Below are 17,123 nucleotides of genomic sequence, written 5' to 3'. Positions count from 1 at the left end.
ATATGGATGGTAATTATATAATAATTATTGTATTGAGGCTACTGAATGTTATGCGCCTTGTAAAACTTGTGTTTCATATAAACCCACTACTTGTACTGCTTGCTAAACTGGATATGTAAATATATATTTATTATTTCATATATTTATTTTAATATTTAGTATTTGTCTCTTAATTAATGTTTAACATAATGCCCTAATGGAACAAAGCCAACTACAGGTATTTGCTGACGTCCATTATTTTAATGAAAAATAATAATAATAATATAAAAAAAAAATTATTTTCAATATAAATTTATTTTATTAAAATAAATAAAATATTAAATATGTATATTTAATGTTTACTTTTAATAAAATTAAAATATATAGTTTATTATAAATAATTAAAAACATAATAGTAATTAATATTTAGTAAAATCGTAATTGTTTTTTAAATCTTCTTCAAAATATATTTTTTATAAATCGAATTTTTTAAATGTATTTGTTTATATATATAAAATTATTATCTTATATTTATAAAAGATTTAATAAATTTTTTCATAAATATTTTACAGTGTTTATAAATATTTGTTTTTATGATTATTAAAATTTATGAAAATTATTTGTTTTTCTCCACAATTAAATATTAACATAAATTTAATAAATATTTTAATTTAAAATATATTTATTATAAAAATATAAAATATACTTAAAAAATAAATACATAATATATTCGATAATTTAGTTAAATTAAATATAAAAAAGTTAAATAATTTTTAAAAAATATAATGTAAAATTAAATTTATTATAATGATAATATAATAAAATATTAATAATTAAATTTAAAATATAATTATTAATAAAAAATATTAAATTAAAATGCATTAATTTATATTAATAACAATTATAAATTAAATTTCTTCTTGATTTTTTATTAATCAGAAAAGTAAAAGAAAAATAATAATAAAGATAATTTTGTTGTTTTTTATAATTTCAATATTATATTTATTAATAAAACTTATTTTAATTTCTTAATATTACTTATGATTTTAAGTATGTATATGATAATGGTTAAAATAGTTGTATATTTTTTTAAAATTATAATTCAAAAATAAATATATGTATTAGTAGACTTATATTAATTAGAAACTTTTATAAATGTAAAAGAAAAATATTATGATAAAGTTTCTTTTTTTTATTCAATAAAAATATTAATGTAAAGACTATATACTTTTTTTTATAAAAAGATAAAATTTGAGAAATAATAATTTTAAACTTTTATTCCTTTAAGGAATTGCGACAATTAAAAACAAAAAAAGATATTTTTTAAACTAAATAAGGGAAAATAAATTAAAAATATTAATTTAATTAATTTAAGAAAAAACAGTTGTATTTTTATATAATATGAAAATTTATTAAATACTTTCATTATATTATTAATTTTTAAAAAGTAATTTTATTTCCTTTAATGAATCTTCATAATCTAAGTATAAAATTATTCATCAATACTTTATAAAATGACTTTAGATAATGGTTATTTTTAGTTATCTAATTTAATTTTTTTTAATTTTATCTTACATATTAGCAATATAAATACAATTTTATAATAATAAATAGATAATATTTTAACAATATTTTTATGTATTTTTTATAAGAAATTAATATTTAAATATTTAATATAAATTCAGTATAATAAATTTTTGTATTATTATAAAATAAAAAATAGGTAAATATATTAATATAAAATAACATATTATTTTTAATTTTATGATTTTTGTTTTATTTCTTTTTATTATTTTAAGTTTTAATTTAGTTTTTTTTAATAAAATATTTGAATTATATTTTATAAAATAATTAAATAGGTATTTTATAAAATAATTAAATAGGTATTTTATAAATTATATAAGTTTTCATATTTTTGTACATAAAATATTTTTAAAACCAAAAAAAAAAATGTATTTTATTTATTTTATAAGTAAAAATATAATAATTAAGTTTATAATAAATTAAATATATTAAATATATAGAATAAATTATAAATTTATTTTTAAAGTAATTATATTCAAACATTTCAATAATTTATTTATATATAAATTAATATAAATTATATTTTTATATATAATTTAAAAATAAAATACTTATTTAATTAAAAAATAAAATAATAAATAAAAAAAAAGTTAATAGTATAAATATATTTATATATATATATATATAAATATTTATATATATATATACATATATATATATACATATTTATTTATATTATTTATTTTATTTTATTTTAATTTTTTTTTTTTTTTATTAATTAATATATTAATTTTAATTTTATTTCAAAAAAGTTAAAAATTATATTTAATTTATTAACAATCTTTTTTAATTATATAAGTTTATATATATTTCATAAATAATAAACATATATTGATTTAAATATGTTATTAAAATAAAAATTTTAAATATATTTATTATTATAATTAGAAATATAATATCTATTATTTATTTACATCTTTTTTTATTTTTTATATCTATGAATTAATTTTTTTTAATTAAATATTAAAAAAATCATTTTTTATTTTTTAAAACATATAAATAAACAGTTCCATTAATAAATTTTTAGTTCAAAACAATTTCAAAATCCAGTTCAGTAATATAATTGTCCCAATTTCTATTAGGAAAATATCCATATTTATTAACTACAAAAGGTGTTTTATATTCCAAAAGTAAATTCAAACCTTAATAATCACTTAATCCGCTAGTCATAATTAAAATTAATCCATCTTTTTTACAAACTCTTTTAATTTCCTTTAATGCTTTTTCCGGATTATCATAATATTCTAATCCAAAAGTGTCTACAACAGTATCAAATATATTATCTTTGAATTATAAATTTTCTGTATCATCTAATTTGTAATCATATTATATATGAGAAGCGGATTTATTTAAAGCTATTTCAAGCATATTTTAACTCCAGTCAATTCCTAATAATTTTATATTAGAAGGATAATATTTTAAATTTCGAGATGTGCCTACTCCTGTTTCTAAAACATATCCTTTCGCATAAGAAAGTAAAAATTATCGCAATTAATTTATCTTTTCAGCATTTTTATCATTTTGTACAATATTGTCATAATTTATGGCCAAATTTTGGTGAATTTAGTATAAAAATTTACGCTTTTTATTTGGTTTATCTATATATTCTTACTCGAAATTTTTTATCCATATATATTTTATTGAAACATAACCTACTACACCAACTAATACTTTTTTTTTTTTTAATTATTAATTTATTTATTTATTTTTTTTTTTAAAAAAATTGTATTAACGAGAAGATGGGAATAAATATTTAAAATATTTTTGCATTTTTTTTTATTTTATTTTTTTGAGAAATAAAATATTGATTAAAATATATATTATTTTTTATTTAAATTAATTTAATATAATGTTCAAATTATTAATGAATATTCTAAGTATTTACTATTAATATATCAAAAAATACTCTTTTTTATATAAAATTTAATTTTAAAATAAAAGAATAATATATAATATATTCAAATTAAAAAAAAAAATATGAATAAAGAATCGTCCATATATGTGTAAAAATATGAATAATTTTTAGTAATAAATTAAAAATATTGAAAAGCAAAAAAAACTTGAAAATATTTTATAAAAATAATAAAAAATAAAACTTAAATCCAAAAGTTTAAAATTTTATGTTTTTTTTCTATATTTAGATATTTTTTTAGTTAATAAATAAAATTAGTTTTTGTTATAAATTTATAAAAATTATAAATTAAAAAAGATATTATTATCAAAAAAAGGAAATAAATTCAATAAAATCATCAAAAATAAAATAACATAAATATATTGAAATAATAACTAGTCTGCATTATCTAAATTTATAATATTTAATTATGTATAATTGTAATTAAAAATATATATAAAACATAGAGGAAAATAAATAGATAAATAAACCTTTAAAAATAAAAAATAAGCGACTCCTTTAATTTTTTATTACTCATATTATTTAAATATAAGAAAAAGTTATTCAATTAAAAAATAAAATAAAGCATTATAACCAACAATATATTAATTAAATAAACAAACAAAGGCCCATAAAACATAAATAAAATATATATATATATATATATATACAAAAAAAATAAAAATCATTCATATATATCATTATTAATTAAAATAACCAAAGCTGTCCATCCATTAAAGGGAAAAGCCCTTTATCCTTCTCCATTTTCTGGATGATAATTTTCAAATAAATAGCCTGTTTTTTCCCAAACTCTAAATACATTATTAACTATATTATTTTTTAATTCAAAATAAATTTTCTAAGCAAATTAATTATCAAAATAATATAATTTCACAGCTCTCAAAACTAAGTAATTAATAGGAATCCATATATTACCCCTCCAATAATTATCTTCTTTTTAATAAAAAGGGTCTTATTTAGAAAGAGATCTTAAACCAAAATCTGTCCAAAGTTAATCTTTTGAATAAATAACATTAAAAAGTGCTTATAATTAATCTTAATCTTTTATTTTTCCAAAAATTAATGGAAACAAATTAATATAACCAATATGTGTAATATATACTTTTTCACAAAAATCTTCCTCTTATTCTTATTATATATTACACTATTTTTTTACTCCTAAATCTTTAAAAAGATTATCAGTTTTGTCTAAAAAATCCTCTATTAATTATTTATTTAAAATATCCTTTATATATTAGTATTTTTTTTAGTTAAAAAACTCTACTTTTTAATTATTTTCCTCTGCTTATTTTTAATTAAAAATATGTGAGATTTCATACATTGTTTCCGAAAAAAAAATAGCCCAACATTAAATATCTAATTACTAAATAGATTACACATTTTTATTTTAACGAGGATAATCGTCAATACCAGAACCCAAAAAATTACTTTCTGAGCATTTATTGTTTTTACATTTCCATCTTAAAGCTATTTCCTTATTTTTTTCTATTTCTTTATTAGTTTAGGTTGTTATAAACCAATTAAACCATTTTTCAAGCTTTTTAAATAAGTTCTTTTTTCTTAAAAATAACCTTTTTTTATCAAATTTTATATTGGGAATAATAAAGTAGGAGGGTTAGCCTCTTGGAAGTCTTAAAGGAGAAATTACTGGTCGATTTTTTAGGCTATTTCTTCTGTGGATATTTACTCACGGGGTATAAAGCCGAATATATCGATGTTTGTGATCCATTATTCGATTATTTTTTGGCATAAAATTTCGTCCCATTTACATAATATTAACTAATGGAAGCCTTCGTCCCATAAGAAGCCACGAGGGAATTTTTTACGAGAAGGGGAGCATGAGAAGACTGTTTTATAGGGAGTTTTTTTTATTAGGGAGTTTATTTATTAAATTTTTCCGTGATAAAATAAAATTCCTCCAAGAAAATTAGAAAGGGTTGATTTTATGAAGGAAAAGTATTTTTTTTCAAAAGAAGGAAATTTTAATTAAATTTTTTAATTGAAATTTTAATGTTTTTTTCAAAAATTTAAAGGAAATTTTAGATTGAAAAAAGGAAGAATTTTTCATGTTTTTTTATGTTTTTGTAATTTATATATATTTCGTGATTTTATTCATTTAGATTTAACTGGAAGAAAAAGATATTATTTTCTATATTATTATTTGAATTTTTTACATTATTTTCTTAATTATTTTCTTATTATTAATCACAAGTATAAAGCTATTCATTTGCAATAAAATTAATATTTAAATTATCCTAATTATAATAAAGTTCCTCTTTTAAAATTTTTAAAATATCCCAAGATTCAAATTTATCCCTTGAGGCTAATCTAGCTTAACTTCTTGAATTTTTTTAATTGTTTTATTTTTTAATTTCTTATATTTTAATTTCCACAGTATTTTTTCTTTTCTCAAATTATTCATTTTCTTTTTGAACATTTAAAATTATTTAATTATCATTTTTATAATAATCATTTACAGAAAAGTATGTTTTCTCGATTTTAATGTCTTATTTTTCATATTTAGTTATTGTAAAATACATAAACAAATCTAAGTTTTTAACACTATTAAAATTTTGAGTAGATATTAATACACCCCATTCATCATTTTCTTATTAATATATATATTTTATATTCATTTCGATATTTTGTTTCTAGTCTATTATTTATTCTTCAGCTATGTCTTCGGCATTATTTATTTTATAATCGGCATATATTTAGTCTTCTTTATTTAAAAATTACCATCTAAAATCTTCTTCATTATTATTTTTTTATTATTATTTTTGGGTGTTTTTGTAAATTATTCCGAAGTTTAAAGGGGTTTTGGATTTTTGGGTTAGTGAAAATAACAAATGAGGCTTATATGTACCCCATTTTTTGTCAAGATTTTGTTAATATGTAGATTTTGGAAGTAATAATAAGGAAAATAGTGTTGTTATTATAATAAATTTAATTTACATATTTATTTAGTGTTTTTTTTTTTTTTGTTATAATTGTAAATAAAAATAATTAAAATTTTATATCTTTTATTTTTATTTTTAATATATAATTAAACTTTTTACATATTTTATATAAGAATTATATGTTTTTTATATATTGGTTAAGCAAAACAGATTATTATTTTTATATAAAGAAATAAAAAAAGTATATGATAGTATATTTAGTATTAAATGAACTTTTTTTTCATATTATTTAACTCGTTTAATTTCAACAACAACAAAAATATTTATGTATTATATAAGAATTAGAAGAATTAGAAAAATTAATTGATTAATCAAAAAAATTAAGTGCATTTTAATTTATTATTTTATTTATTTTTTATTATATTTAGATTTATTTTTTTATTCCACTATAAAATAAATGATTTGTACTCTTTAATAGATTTAAATATCACATTTTATATAATCATGTTTATATCTTTATTAATATATTAACAATTTTATATTATTTTATATAAAGGCTTAAATAAAAATATATTATTTTTATTGTTTATATAATGATTATTAAAAATAATATTATTGAAAATATATTAAAAATATATGTTTATATATATTATTAATTAATTAATTTATTTTTTATTTTATGATAATTATTCAAGAAGTCTATATACCAATAGTTTCGTTCAGTCAGTATAAATTTTTTAAATATAATTAAAATAAATTATTAATTTTAAATTGTTTATCTAATTAAATTGCTGAAAATGCTTTTATATATATAATAAAAAGGTTTTATTTTTATAAACATATCAATATTTAAAATAAATATTACAACTTAGACAAATTATTTATTTATTTTTAATAAATTAAATTCTATATTTTAATTTATTAAAAACTTGATAATAAATTAAAATTTAAACCTTATAAATCAGTTTTAGAATTTTTGGAACCTAAATAAAAATATAATATATTAAACTAAAGATTAAATAAAAGCAATTTAATCTAAAAATATTATATATAGTAGTTTATTATATCATTAATTTTTAAATATTTAAAACATAACTTTAAAATAAAAACCGTCTTTTGTTTTAATTTTTTTATGATAGAGAGAAAATATTTTCATTGCCTTATAGAAATAAAAAATAAACAAAATTCATTAACAAAAATCTTAACGGAAAAAAATTAAAATAATAGTAATATAAATTAATATTATTAAAAAAAGTTAAATTTTATAATTTATATATGTATTTAATTTAACTATATAATAGAGATTTTTATAATAAAACTAAAAAATCTTATTATTAAATAGTTTTTTATGTCTATAATAATTAATAAAAAGAAAGCTTTTTAACTTAATAAAAACTATACAATATATTAGAATTTAGAAAATAAAAAGCTTATTTAATTCATAAATAAAATTTTTATTTAAAGCTATTAATTTTTTGAAAAATATGAATACTAAATAATTAAAATATAAATTTTATATTTATTATTTAAATTTTTGTTTATATTAATAATTAATATTATATTGTTATTTTTTTTTAATAATGAATAATTTAATTTAAATAAAAATTAATATTATTACTTTTTAATATTTTTTTTTTTTTAAAAAAAAAACACAATCGAAAATAAAAAAGGTGAGTAAATACGAATTATTCTCTTTTTGTTTTTTAAAAAAAATTACAGAAAAACAAAAAAAACAATGCTAATAAGTAATATATTTATAAAAAATAAACGAATTAAAAAAAGGCAATTTAAAAAATAAAATAAAATTCTAACAGAATTTTAATAAAAACTATATCAATTAAGCAAAAAAATATTTGTTAGTCTAAAAAACATTATAAAAAAAAAAAAACAAAAAATTAAAAAAAAAACAAAAAAAAATACAAAAACACAATAATAAAAAAATTAAAAAAAAAAATGAATAGTAAATCATTAAATTTATTAAATATGGAAGAAGAAGAGTTTTTTCATGAAAAAATATAAGAAGAGATCCATATATAAAATAACTTTTTCGAAAATACTAAAAATAAATTATTAAATAAAAACTTTTCAAATTATTGTATATCTCTCCAACATATAGACTCAAAATAATTCGAATAATCAACAATAAATATACACAGTGAATTCAAAAATCCAAATTAATATTCTAATATAAGTAATAATAGCAATAATTAACAACTATAATAAAACAGCCAAAAAAAAATCAAATATAATGACCGTTATATACCAAATAGAGTATCTTCTAATACATATGATTTGTTTATGAATGAAAATACAATAGAAGAACCTTAAAATAGTTGTCAAGGCTAAAGCAGTGCTCGTTTGTACTCTAATTTACTTTAATAATCTATTTTAGGAGAATATTAACCTTAAAATTTAATAAACAAAAACGAAAGTACTTCTATGATTTTATAAGAATAAAACAATTCGAATTCTACTAATATCAATAATGACAATACTAACAACGATAATTATATATATTCTAGTAAAAAAAATAAAAACCTGTTCACTTATAGCCTTAGAAGACAAAATTCTTTCCATTAAGCATAATTAAATTCTTCCATTAAAGAAAACTCTTAAATAATTTCCTAAGAAAATCACAATATAAGAAAAATAGTAAAATAACCTTACAAAATTTTAGAGTCTCCAAATTTATAAGACGATTTTTACTTAAATTTGCTCGATTGGTCACCCCAAAACTACCTAGCAGTCGGTTTAAAAAGTAAAGTTTTTATATGGTCAGGGTGTACTTCGTAAAATTATTAATTGTGCGATTTAGGAAATGTAGATACTGTAAGTTCTGTAGCTTGGAGTTAAAGAAGTAACCATATAGCAGTGGGGGATTCTTTCGGGAACGTAAGACTCTATGATAGTGTAAAACAGAAGTTAATTTAGATAATGCCTGGACATTAGTCTAGAGTTGGAAGTATTACGTGGAATGGATTTTTAATAGCTTCCGGATCTAGAGATAAGAATATTTTAATAAGAGATGTGAGAAAAATTAGTGGGTCAGTTTAGAAGTTTATGGGACATAAGTAAGAAATATGTGGATTAAAATGGTCTTTTGATGAAAATATATTGGCTTCAGGAGGAAATGATAATAAGTTGTTTTTATGGAGTTTAAAAGGGGGAGAATTGGCGAAATTTTCTCACCATTAAGCAGCTGTTAAGGCTTTGGCTTTTTCACCACATTAACATAATGTATTAGCAAGTGGGGGTGGTACAGCGGATAGATGTATAAGATTTTGGAATACTTAAACTTTAAAATAAACTGATTACTTAGATTCGGGATCTTAAGTATGTAATTTAATGTTTTCGAAAAATTAAAATGAAATTGTAAGTACACATGGATATAGTTTGAATTAAATTATTGTATGGAAATATCCGAATATGAAAAAAATTTAAGCTCTAACAGGACATACGTAAAGAGTGCTTTATTTAGCAATGAGTCCTTGTGGAAGGAATATTGTTACCGGGGCAGGGGATGAAACGTTGAGGTTTTGGAATGTCTTCGAATACTCGAAAAATAAATGTAATTTGGATGATTCTTTATTAACTTAAAATATGGATTTAAGATGATTTAATCTATTCTTAATTTATTACTTTTTCATTTTATACTTTTCTTTTATTTAAATTTCTTTTATATAAATTCTTTATTATTTAATTATAAATGGTTAATATTATAATATAATATTCTTATTATATATATAAATTGTAAGATTTTTATAATAAATTTAATAATTTTAGTATTTATTTAAATAATTTATTTATAATATAAAATTATTTTTAGTTATAAATTCTATTTATATGAGTTTGTAAAAAATTTATATTTATCTTTTTAATAAGTAAATAAAAAAATTTTTTATATAAAAATTTTTAATATAATAATTTTTTTTATATTTTTAGATAATTTATAATAAAATAATTATGTATTAGAAAAATAAATATTGTATTTAACATAAATAAGCAATATAAATATATAAAAATAATTTCATTAAAAAGAAATAAAATAATAAAATTCGGTTGAAAATATTGTAAATATTAAAAATATAAAATGAAAGTAAATGAATTTTAATAGAATATAAAATATATATGAATAAAATATATATATATATATATATATATATATATATATATATATATAAAATTTAATTAATCTTTAAAATTATTTATTTTTTTTATATTTATTATTTTTAAAAACTATTTTTTTTATAATATTTTATTTTATGTTTTTTATTTAAATAAATATTTATAACTAATATTTTTAATTTTATTTTCAATTATTAATAAGCTTTAAATGTTTTTCATAGTATTCGAATATTAACTATGGATATCTTTATTTTAAAATACTTCCTTCTACCCAATAATACTCACTTTCTGTATTTTTGTCTATATATTCAACGTAAAAGATATATTATCCTTTTTTATATGGATGGTAATCTTAATTTACTATTTTATTAGGTTAATATATTAATTTTTAGTTTCCTTATGCAAGGCAAATATTTATTTTTTCAAAGTCTTTTATAAAAAATATATTTATAAAATTAATAATATATAATATACTTTCAATATATTAATCGTTAAATTATTGATAAGTATCATTTAATGAATTATTTTCTATAATATCTTTTTTTTTTGATATATAAAAAGATATAATAAAATATATGTGTACCTTATTATTATGGTAAATTAATAATATTTTATTTATTAGTTATGCTTAAATTATTATTAAAATTTATATTTTTATTTTCATCTTAAATTCTTTTTTATTAAGAAAATTTAATATAATTTATAATAATTTTTTTATATTTATTAAATTCATTTTTTTTATATTTATTTTTTTTACTTTTATTATTAACTTTTAAATATTTCTTATTATTATGTTTCCTATTGTTTATTTTAATCATTTATACTTTTGTTTAATTTATCTATTTTATTTTTTCTTTCTATATTATTTAAATTTTTATAAATATAAATCTTCTATTTATTGTAAATACCTTTAATTTTTTTCAATAGTTTTCCCTTATAAAATATATATATATATATATAAGATTTTTTATTTATTTTACTTATCTAATCATTTTTTTTATTCTTAATAATACATATTTTTATGTTTTTTAACATTTAATATTTATATTATTTTCTTTCATTAATTAATAAAGCTTATTTTTGAAATTTCTCTTAAAATTTTATTTTTTTTGTGATTTTTCAATATCATTTTATTTCAAATTATCTATTTAAATTAATATTAAAATATATATAAATTGATTTATATTATCCACTTATATTATATAATTATATTGAAATAACAAGAAAAAAAATATCATACATCATTATATTTATATATGATATAATAAAACACCTTATTGCTGATTTAGAATATCAGTGTTGTTTTTTATGTCTTTATATTTAGTTATTTTATTAGAATTATTTTTATCATTTATTTAGAATTATTGCTGATTTTCTTTTTATTATTAATTTTAATTTTTTGGGGGCAATTAATACTTATTTTCATATTCTTCGCTTTTATCTTCATCAACATCAACATAATAAGCGTATTTTTTTTTTATTAAAAACTTTCCTTGACTATTTAAATATCTATGCTTTTAGAGTAATTATATAAATTTTTTCCATGCATCAGTTTTTGTTATTTATTCATTATTTACATGTGTTTAATAAAAATTCTTTAATGCCCATATGCATTATTTTATGTTTGAAAATGGTTCCCATGTATTATCTTCTTCGCCCCATCCTTTCCATTTAACTAATAATTAAAATTATTATTTTTTTAAATATCTTATTGCTTTTATTGTTTCTATTTCATAAAACCTGTTATCCATTTTTTTAAAATAAAATTTTAATAATACAAATATAATTATTATTTTTTTTTTTTTTTTTTTTATAAATTATTTTATTTTTAAAAAATAAATTTTATGTTATTTTAGCACCAAATTATATTATTAATTTTTTAAAAAATAAATATAATTATAGATATGTTTTTCCGAAATTATATTATTAAATAAATTTTAAAGGAAAAACATATTAATCAAATACAATTTTCGATTCATAATTAAATATTAAAATGAATTAAAAAAATATGTATGAGATTTTTTTTATTATTATATTAAGGATTTTTTTTTTATATTGATTTATAAAAGTGTGTGATAATTTATATTTTTAAATATATATTTAATTTTTTTTTAAATAATTTATAAATAATATATTGTATAATAATTAATATATTTACGTAAATATAATTTAGTGTGACAATTATTTTAAAATAAATGCTTTTAAAAATATATTAATATATAAATATAAAATTATACGTATATGAATATTTTAATTTTATGATTATAAAATTATATATATTAATTTTATATATAAATTATTTTTAAATTAAAAAATAAATTATTAAAAATAAAATCATATTTTATTATTTTTAAAATAAATAAAATATATATAAAATAAAATTATATATTATATCTTAATTTATTTTTATTTAATATATAATTTTATTTAATATTAATTAAAAATAAATATTTTTTTATTAAAAATCTTTTCTTTTTTTGCAAAAATAATTATAATTAATTATAAAAAATATTTATACTATTTTTTTTGTTTTTATTGTAATATTTTATTTTAAAATTTATTTTATTATTAATAATTAAATTTATAAATAAATAAAAGTAATATTATTTAATATTGTTAATTTAATTTTTATTATATATATGTTTTGCAATTAATAAATCATATATAAAAAAAAAGTAAAAAAAAATTATTTTGAAAATAAATTAGATAAATGTAATATTATTATAATTAAAAATAAATAATAATAAAAAAAAAAATAATAAAATAAATTAAAATATTTTTTTTTTTGTATAAGATAATTAATAATATATATATATATTATATATATCTAAATATATAATATTTTTATATTTATATATTTATATATTTATACCTAAAAATTTAATATATACGTGTATATATATATTTTTATTTATCTTCGTATTATTAAAATTAAATTTATTAAAATATAGATTTAATTTATTTATATATATTTATATATAATTTTGACATTTTCATTTATTTTTATTATTTATTTATATGAATTTAAATTATTATATATTTTTTTATTTTATATATATTTAATATTATTTTTATAATACTTATAAAATATTTATATATATATCATTGAAAACAAGATATTTTATCTTATATTTAAAAAATTTATATTCATATATAAATTTATTATAGTATTTTAATAAAGAATATTTTTAATGGTATAATTTCTTTTAAATGAATTAATTTTGATAATAATATAATTTTTTTATATAAATTTTATTATCAATATATTTTTAATTTTTTATTTAATATCAAGATATAATAAAATTCTTTAAACACTAAACTAATAAAATTCCTCATTTATAACTTTATTTTTATTTATTATTTTACTATTGAGCATTCTTATAATTTTAATATTTTTTTACTAATTAATTCCTTTCCTATTTGCTTTTTATTTATTTTTTATTGATTTTTATTTTATAAAGTAATTTTAATGTTAAAAATTTTTTATATTCTTTTAGATTTTTTTAAATTAAATAAGATTTTCTTATAAATCTTATTATTTATCAGAGGCATTTATTTTCTTTAATTTTTGTTTATTTTAGTTTATAATCTCTTCATATAATAAATTATATTATATTTTGTTTTAAATAGTCTATATTTAATTATGTTAATCTAAATTACTAATAATAGAGTTTAATTAATAAAAAGTAAATATTTTATTTATGTAAATTATTATTTTATTAGATAAATGTACTTAGTGTCAATTTTTTTATTATGTTCTTATCTATATTTTTAATAATTTTAGATTTCTTTATTTTATTATCAAATATCGAATTTTTTTCAATTTCTTTTATTAATTCTTCTTTTTATTCTCTTGTACCATTAATAATTTATATTTTTATCTATTAATGGAGATTTCTGACTTAATAATTTAATAATATTAATATTTAATTACACTTTAACTATTTTATAATAACTTATTTACTAATAATAATAATTAAAACTATTATTCTTATATTTTATACTATTTTTTATATCTTTGATGTTATTTATTTTTATAAAAAATTTAATTTAATTAATTAAATTTAATTTTTAAAATTTTAATTGATATAAAAAAAAATAAAAATATAATCATTTTGATTTATAAAAAAAAATGTGAAAAATAAAATACTAGAAAATTAAGAGAATAATATATTATTTAGTTGAATCTTCAAAATACTATCTATATTATTAAAATATTTCAAATAGAAAAATAAAAATAAAAAAAAATCTGAAAACATTATTAAGTATTTAAATTAATAAATTTTAAAATAAAATTTGCTTAACTTAATTTTGATTTCACGGGAAAATATAAAATTGATATTTAAATAAATAAATATATATTTATATATTAATTAAATCAATTAAAAAGAAATATAATATGAATTATTTATATACTATCATAAAAATAAAAATATTTTTTTATATATAACACTAATTAACTATAAAACATTTAATATAAAATAAATACATAAATATTATATTCTTAAAATCTTATACAAAATGGACCTACTTTTTTAACATATAGATAAAACAATATACGATCCAAAAATAACAAACGAAAATCTCCAATAATAAATCCAACAAATCCAAAAACTATTTAAAGTATATAACAATTAAGGTATTTAATAAGATGAATAAATAGATTTTTAAAGACATAATTCCACTAAATGTGCAATAAATATTGAAAACAGTATCAAAAAAATTTACTTAAACGACAAAGAAATCCAAAAGCTTACTCAAATATTAGAAAATGAGAGTAATTAATTCAGCAAATCCTACAAAATAGCTCATATATTAATAAACTTATTTAAAAGCGAACTTATATAAAAAATAGAAAATCCCAGTATCTAAATAAATTTAATAAATACAATTTGTAATTGCATAAGTATTTTAAATGGCCTTGAAATATGCAATTAATTAAATTAATTAATTAACCATATTTTAAAAACAAACAATGAAAATTAATACAATATAGAACCCATTACATTAAACCCAAATTTAAATTAAGATTTGTTAAAAGAAAACTAAAAATTTTTAGGGGATATCCTTTTTTTGTCAGAAAATAATGATTTTTTAAAAAAACATAAGCACTGGAATTATTACTTGATATTTTTTCATAAACATGTTCTAATTATCCATAATAAATGAGCCTTTTTAACCAGACATCTTAAATAATTAGAGCTTTATGTAGAATTCCTTTAAATATTGATAAAAAAGATAATTCAGCGAAAGATTTTATGGTTTATTTATGTAAATTTGTATTAACTTTAATTTTTAATCCGAAAGTTAAAATAGAATTCGAAAAAGATAAAAAAATTGAATTTTTTAAACATTAGCCTGAAGAAAATAAAAAAAAAGAATAAAATGATGTAATTAAAAATTTAATTTAATTATATATATATATATATTTTTTTTATTATATATATATATATATTTATATAGATATATATATATATATATATATATATATATGTTTATATATATATTCTTATATATATTTTAAATTTATAGAATTATTAAATGGGATTTGTTGCATTATATGAAATGAGAGGAATAACTAATGTATTAAAAAATAGTGATTTTATATATGGAAATATAGCTTTAATAGTAAATTCTTTATTATTGTTTTTACAAGACTAAGAAATTATAAAATATACAATAAATTTACTAAGAACAATATATATAAACTTTCCTTTATTTCGAGATAATCTTCAAAATCCGATTCTTTCAGTTCTTGAAAACTCCCAAGAGGAAAACGAATAATTAGCCGCTAATTTTTTATTTGAAATATATGAAGATTTCTAAAATATTATTTTAGATTAAAAATATAAGAATATATAAAAGTTATTAAAATCATAATATTTTGATAAAAAATATATAGAAAATACTATTTATAATAAACATATTTAACAATTTTCGAATCTAAATATTAGAAATAGTTTCGCTTAATCTACAATAGTAGAGGCTGAAAAAAGTAATTTTATTTTTCTTATATATATATAAAAATTAAAAATATTAGGTTATATACATTATGTAGAAATCAAATTTCCTATGAGTATTATATATTTAGGATTTGCAACAATAAAACATGATATAAGAGTTTAATTATAAAAAATAGACTTCTAAGATGAAAATTAAAATGTAATTCTTTTAAATTAAAGAATTGATTCTTCTTAAATTCCTTATAAAGTTGTATTATTAGCTGTAAAACCAGGTATTTATTAAATAGAATTTGATAATACATATAGTTGGTATAATGAGAAAAATCTAAGATTTAGATGCTTAGTTTTAGAACCTGAGAGTAAATTAATGGGTGAATAAATATAAAATTATATTAATTCTAAAAATAAATGAAAATGTATTATTATATATATAAATATTAAATAAAATTTCATTTATTTTAAATTTAATTCTTTTTTTTATATATAATTAATATTTTAAAACAAAAAAAAATCAAATTTGGAAAAAATAAAATAAATTTTAAATATCTTATTTTATTAGTAAAAATTTACATATCAATATATAATTAAATATATTATTAATTTATTTACACTATTATTTTTATCATTTAATTTAAATATTTTTATATTAAAAAAAATATA

The 17,123-nt window shown here is 14.8% G+C and overlaps 2 protein-coding genes across 2 annotated transcripts, besides 37 other annotated features; one reads left to right on the top strand and one right to left on the bottom strand. All coding sequences in view use genetic code 6, as the record gives it.

Annotated features, from left to right (window-relative positions):
* Positions 1-630: 630 nt before the first annotated feature.
* Positions 631-676: a microsatellite.
* Positions 677-1,793: 1,117 nt separating this feature from the next.
* Positions 1,794-1,874: a microsatellite.
* Positions 1,816-1,874: a microsatellite.
* Positions 1,875-2,160: 286 nt separating this feature from the next.
* Positions 2,161-2,239: a microsatellite.
* Positions 2,161-2,246: a microsatellite.
* Positions 2,166-2,246: a microsatellite.
* Positions 2,229-2,279: a microsatellite.
* Positions 2,280-2,729: 450 nt separating this feature from the next.
* Positions 2,730-3,074, bottom strand: IMG5_046670 (hypothetical protein; the record flags this gene model as incomplete). Its single annotated transcript, XM_004037606.1, has 1 exon — positions 2,730-3,074. One exon carries the CDS (start codon positions 3,072-3,074, stop codon positions 2,730-2,732), a length of 345 nt encoding a protein of 114 aa, XP_004037654.1.
* Positions 3,075-5,325: 2,251 nt separating this feature from the next.
* Positions 5,326-5,365: a microsatellite.
* Positions 5,366-5,455: 90 nt separating this feature from the next.
* Positions 5,456-5,484: a microsatellite.
* Positions 5,485-5,640: 156 nt separating this feature from the next.
* Positions 5,641-5,678: a microsatellite.
* A 144-nt stretch (positions 5,679-5,822) lies between these two features.
* Positions 5,823-5,865: a microsatellite.
* A 905-nt stretch (positions 5,866-6,770) lies between these two features.
* Positions 6,771-6,814: a microsatellite.
* Positions 6,815-6,958: 144 nt separating this feature from the next.
* Positions 6,959-7,031: a microsatellite.
* Positions 6,966-7,004: a microsatellite.
* A 1,207-nt stretch (positions 7,032-8,238) lies between the features above and the next one.
* Positions 8,239-8,328: a microsatellite.
* Positions 8,251-8,329: a microsatellite.
* Positions 8,251-8,330: a microsatellite.
* A 347-nt stretch (positions 8,331-8,677) lies between these two features.
* On the top strand, positions 8,678-9,772 carry IMG5_046660 (hypothetical protein; the record flags this gene model as incomplete). Its single annotated transcript, XM_004037605.1, has 3 exons — positions 8,678-8,735; positions 9,053-9,646; positions 9,753-9,772. The coding sequence occupies 3 exons, from the start codon at positions 8,678-8,680 to the stop codon at positions 9,770-9,772; spliced, it is 672 nt and encodes a 223-aa protein (XP_004037653.1).
* A 258-nt stretch (positions 9,773-10,030) lies between these two features.
* Positions 10,031-10,075: a microsatellite.
* A 38-nt stretch (positions 10,076-10,113) lies between these two features.
* Positions 10,114-10,157: a microsatellite.
* Positions 10,158-10,264: 107 nt separating this feature from the next.
* Positions 10,265-10,310: a microsatellite.
* Positions 10,311-10,512: 202 nt separating this feature from the next.
* Positions 10,513-10,555: a microsatellite.
* Positions 10,556-10,577: 22 nt separating this feature from the next.
* Positions 10,578-10,639: a microsatellite.
* A 662-nt stretch (positions 10,640-11,301) lies between these two features.
* Positions 11,302-11,352: a microsatellite.
* Positions 11,353-11,824: 472 nt separating this feature from the next.
* Positions 11,825-11,866: a microsatellite.
* Positions 11,867-12,506: 640 nt separating this feature from the next.
* Positions 12,507-12,554: a microsatellite.
* A 191-nt stretch (positions 12,555-12,745) lies between these two features.
* Positions 12,746-12,800: a microsatellite.
* Positions 12,772-12,805: a microsatellite.
* Positions 12,806-12,857: 52 nt separating this feature from the next.
* Positions 12,858-12,889: a microsatellite.
* Positions 12,890-12,895: 6 nt separating this feature from the next.
* Positions 12,896-12,939: a microsatellite.
* Positions 12,940-13,041: 102 nt separating this feature from the next.
* Positions 13,042-13,077: a microsatellite.
* A 146-nt stretch (positions 13,078-13,223) lies between these two features.
* Positions 13,224-13,264: a microsatellite.
* Positions 13,265-13,299: 35 nt separating this feature from the next.
* Positions 13,300-13,342: a microsatellite.
* Positions 13,305-13,371: a microsatellite.
* A 74-nt stretch (positions 13,372-13,445) lies between these two features.
* Positions 13,446-13,601: a microsatellite.
* Positions 13,514-13,567: a microsatellite.
* Positions 13,602-13,670: 69 nt separating the features above from the next.
* Positions 13,671-13,749: a microsatellite.
* Positions 13,750-15,912: 2,163 nt separating this feature from the next.
* Positions 15,913-16,019: a microsatellite.
* Between the last annotated feature and the right edge of the window lie 1,104 nt (positions 16,020-17,123).

The sequence above is a fragment of the Ichthyophthirius multifiliis genome (assembly GCF_000220395.1).
Source record: "Ichthyophthirius multifiliis unplaced genomic scaffold scaff_1120509250066, whole genome shotgun sequence".
Classification (NCBI taxonomy): Eukaryota; Ciliophora; class Oligohymenophorea; order Hymenostomatida; genus Ichthyophthirius; species Ichthyophthirius multifiliis.
Note: the sequence above shows the minus strand (reverse complement) of the source record. Positions and strands in the feature narration are given on the sequence as shown.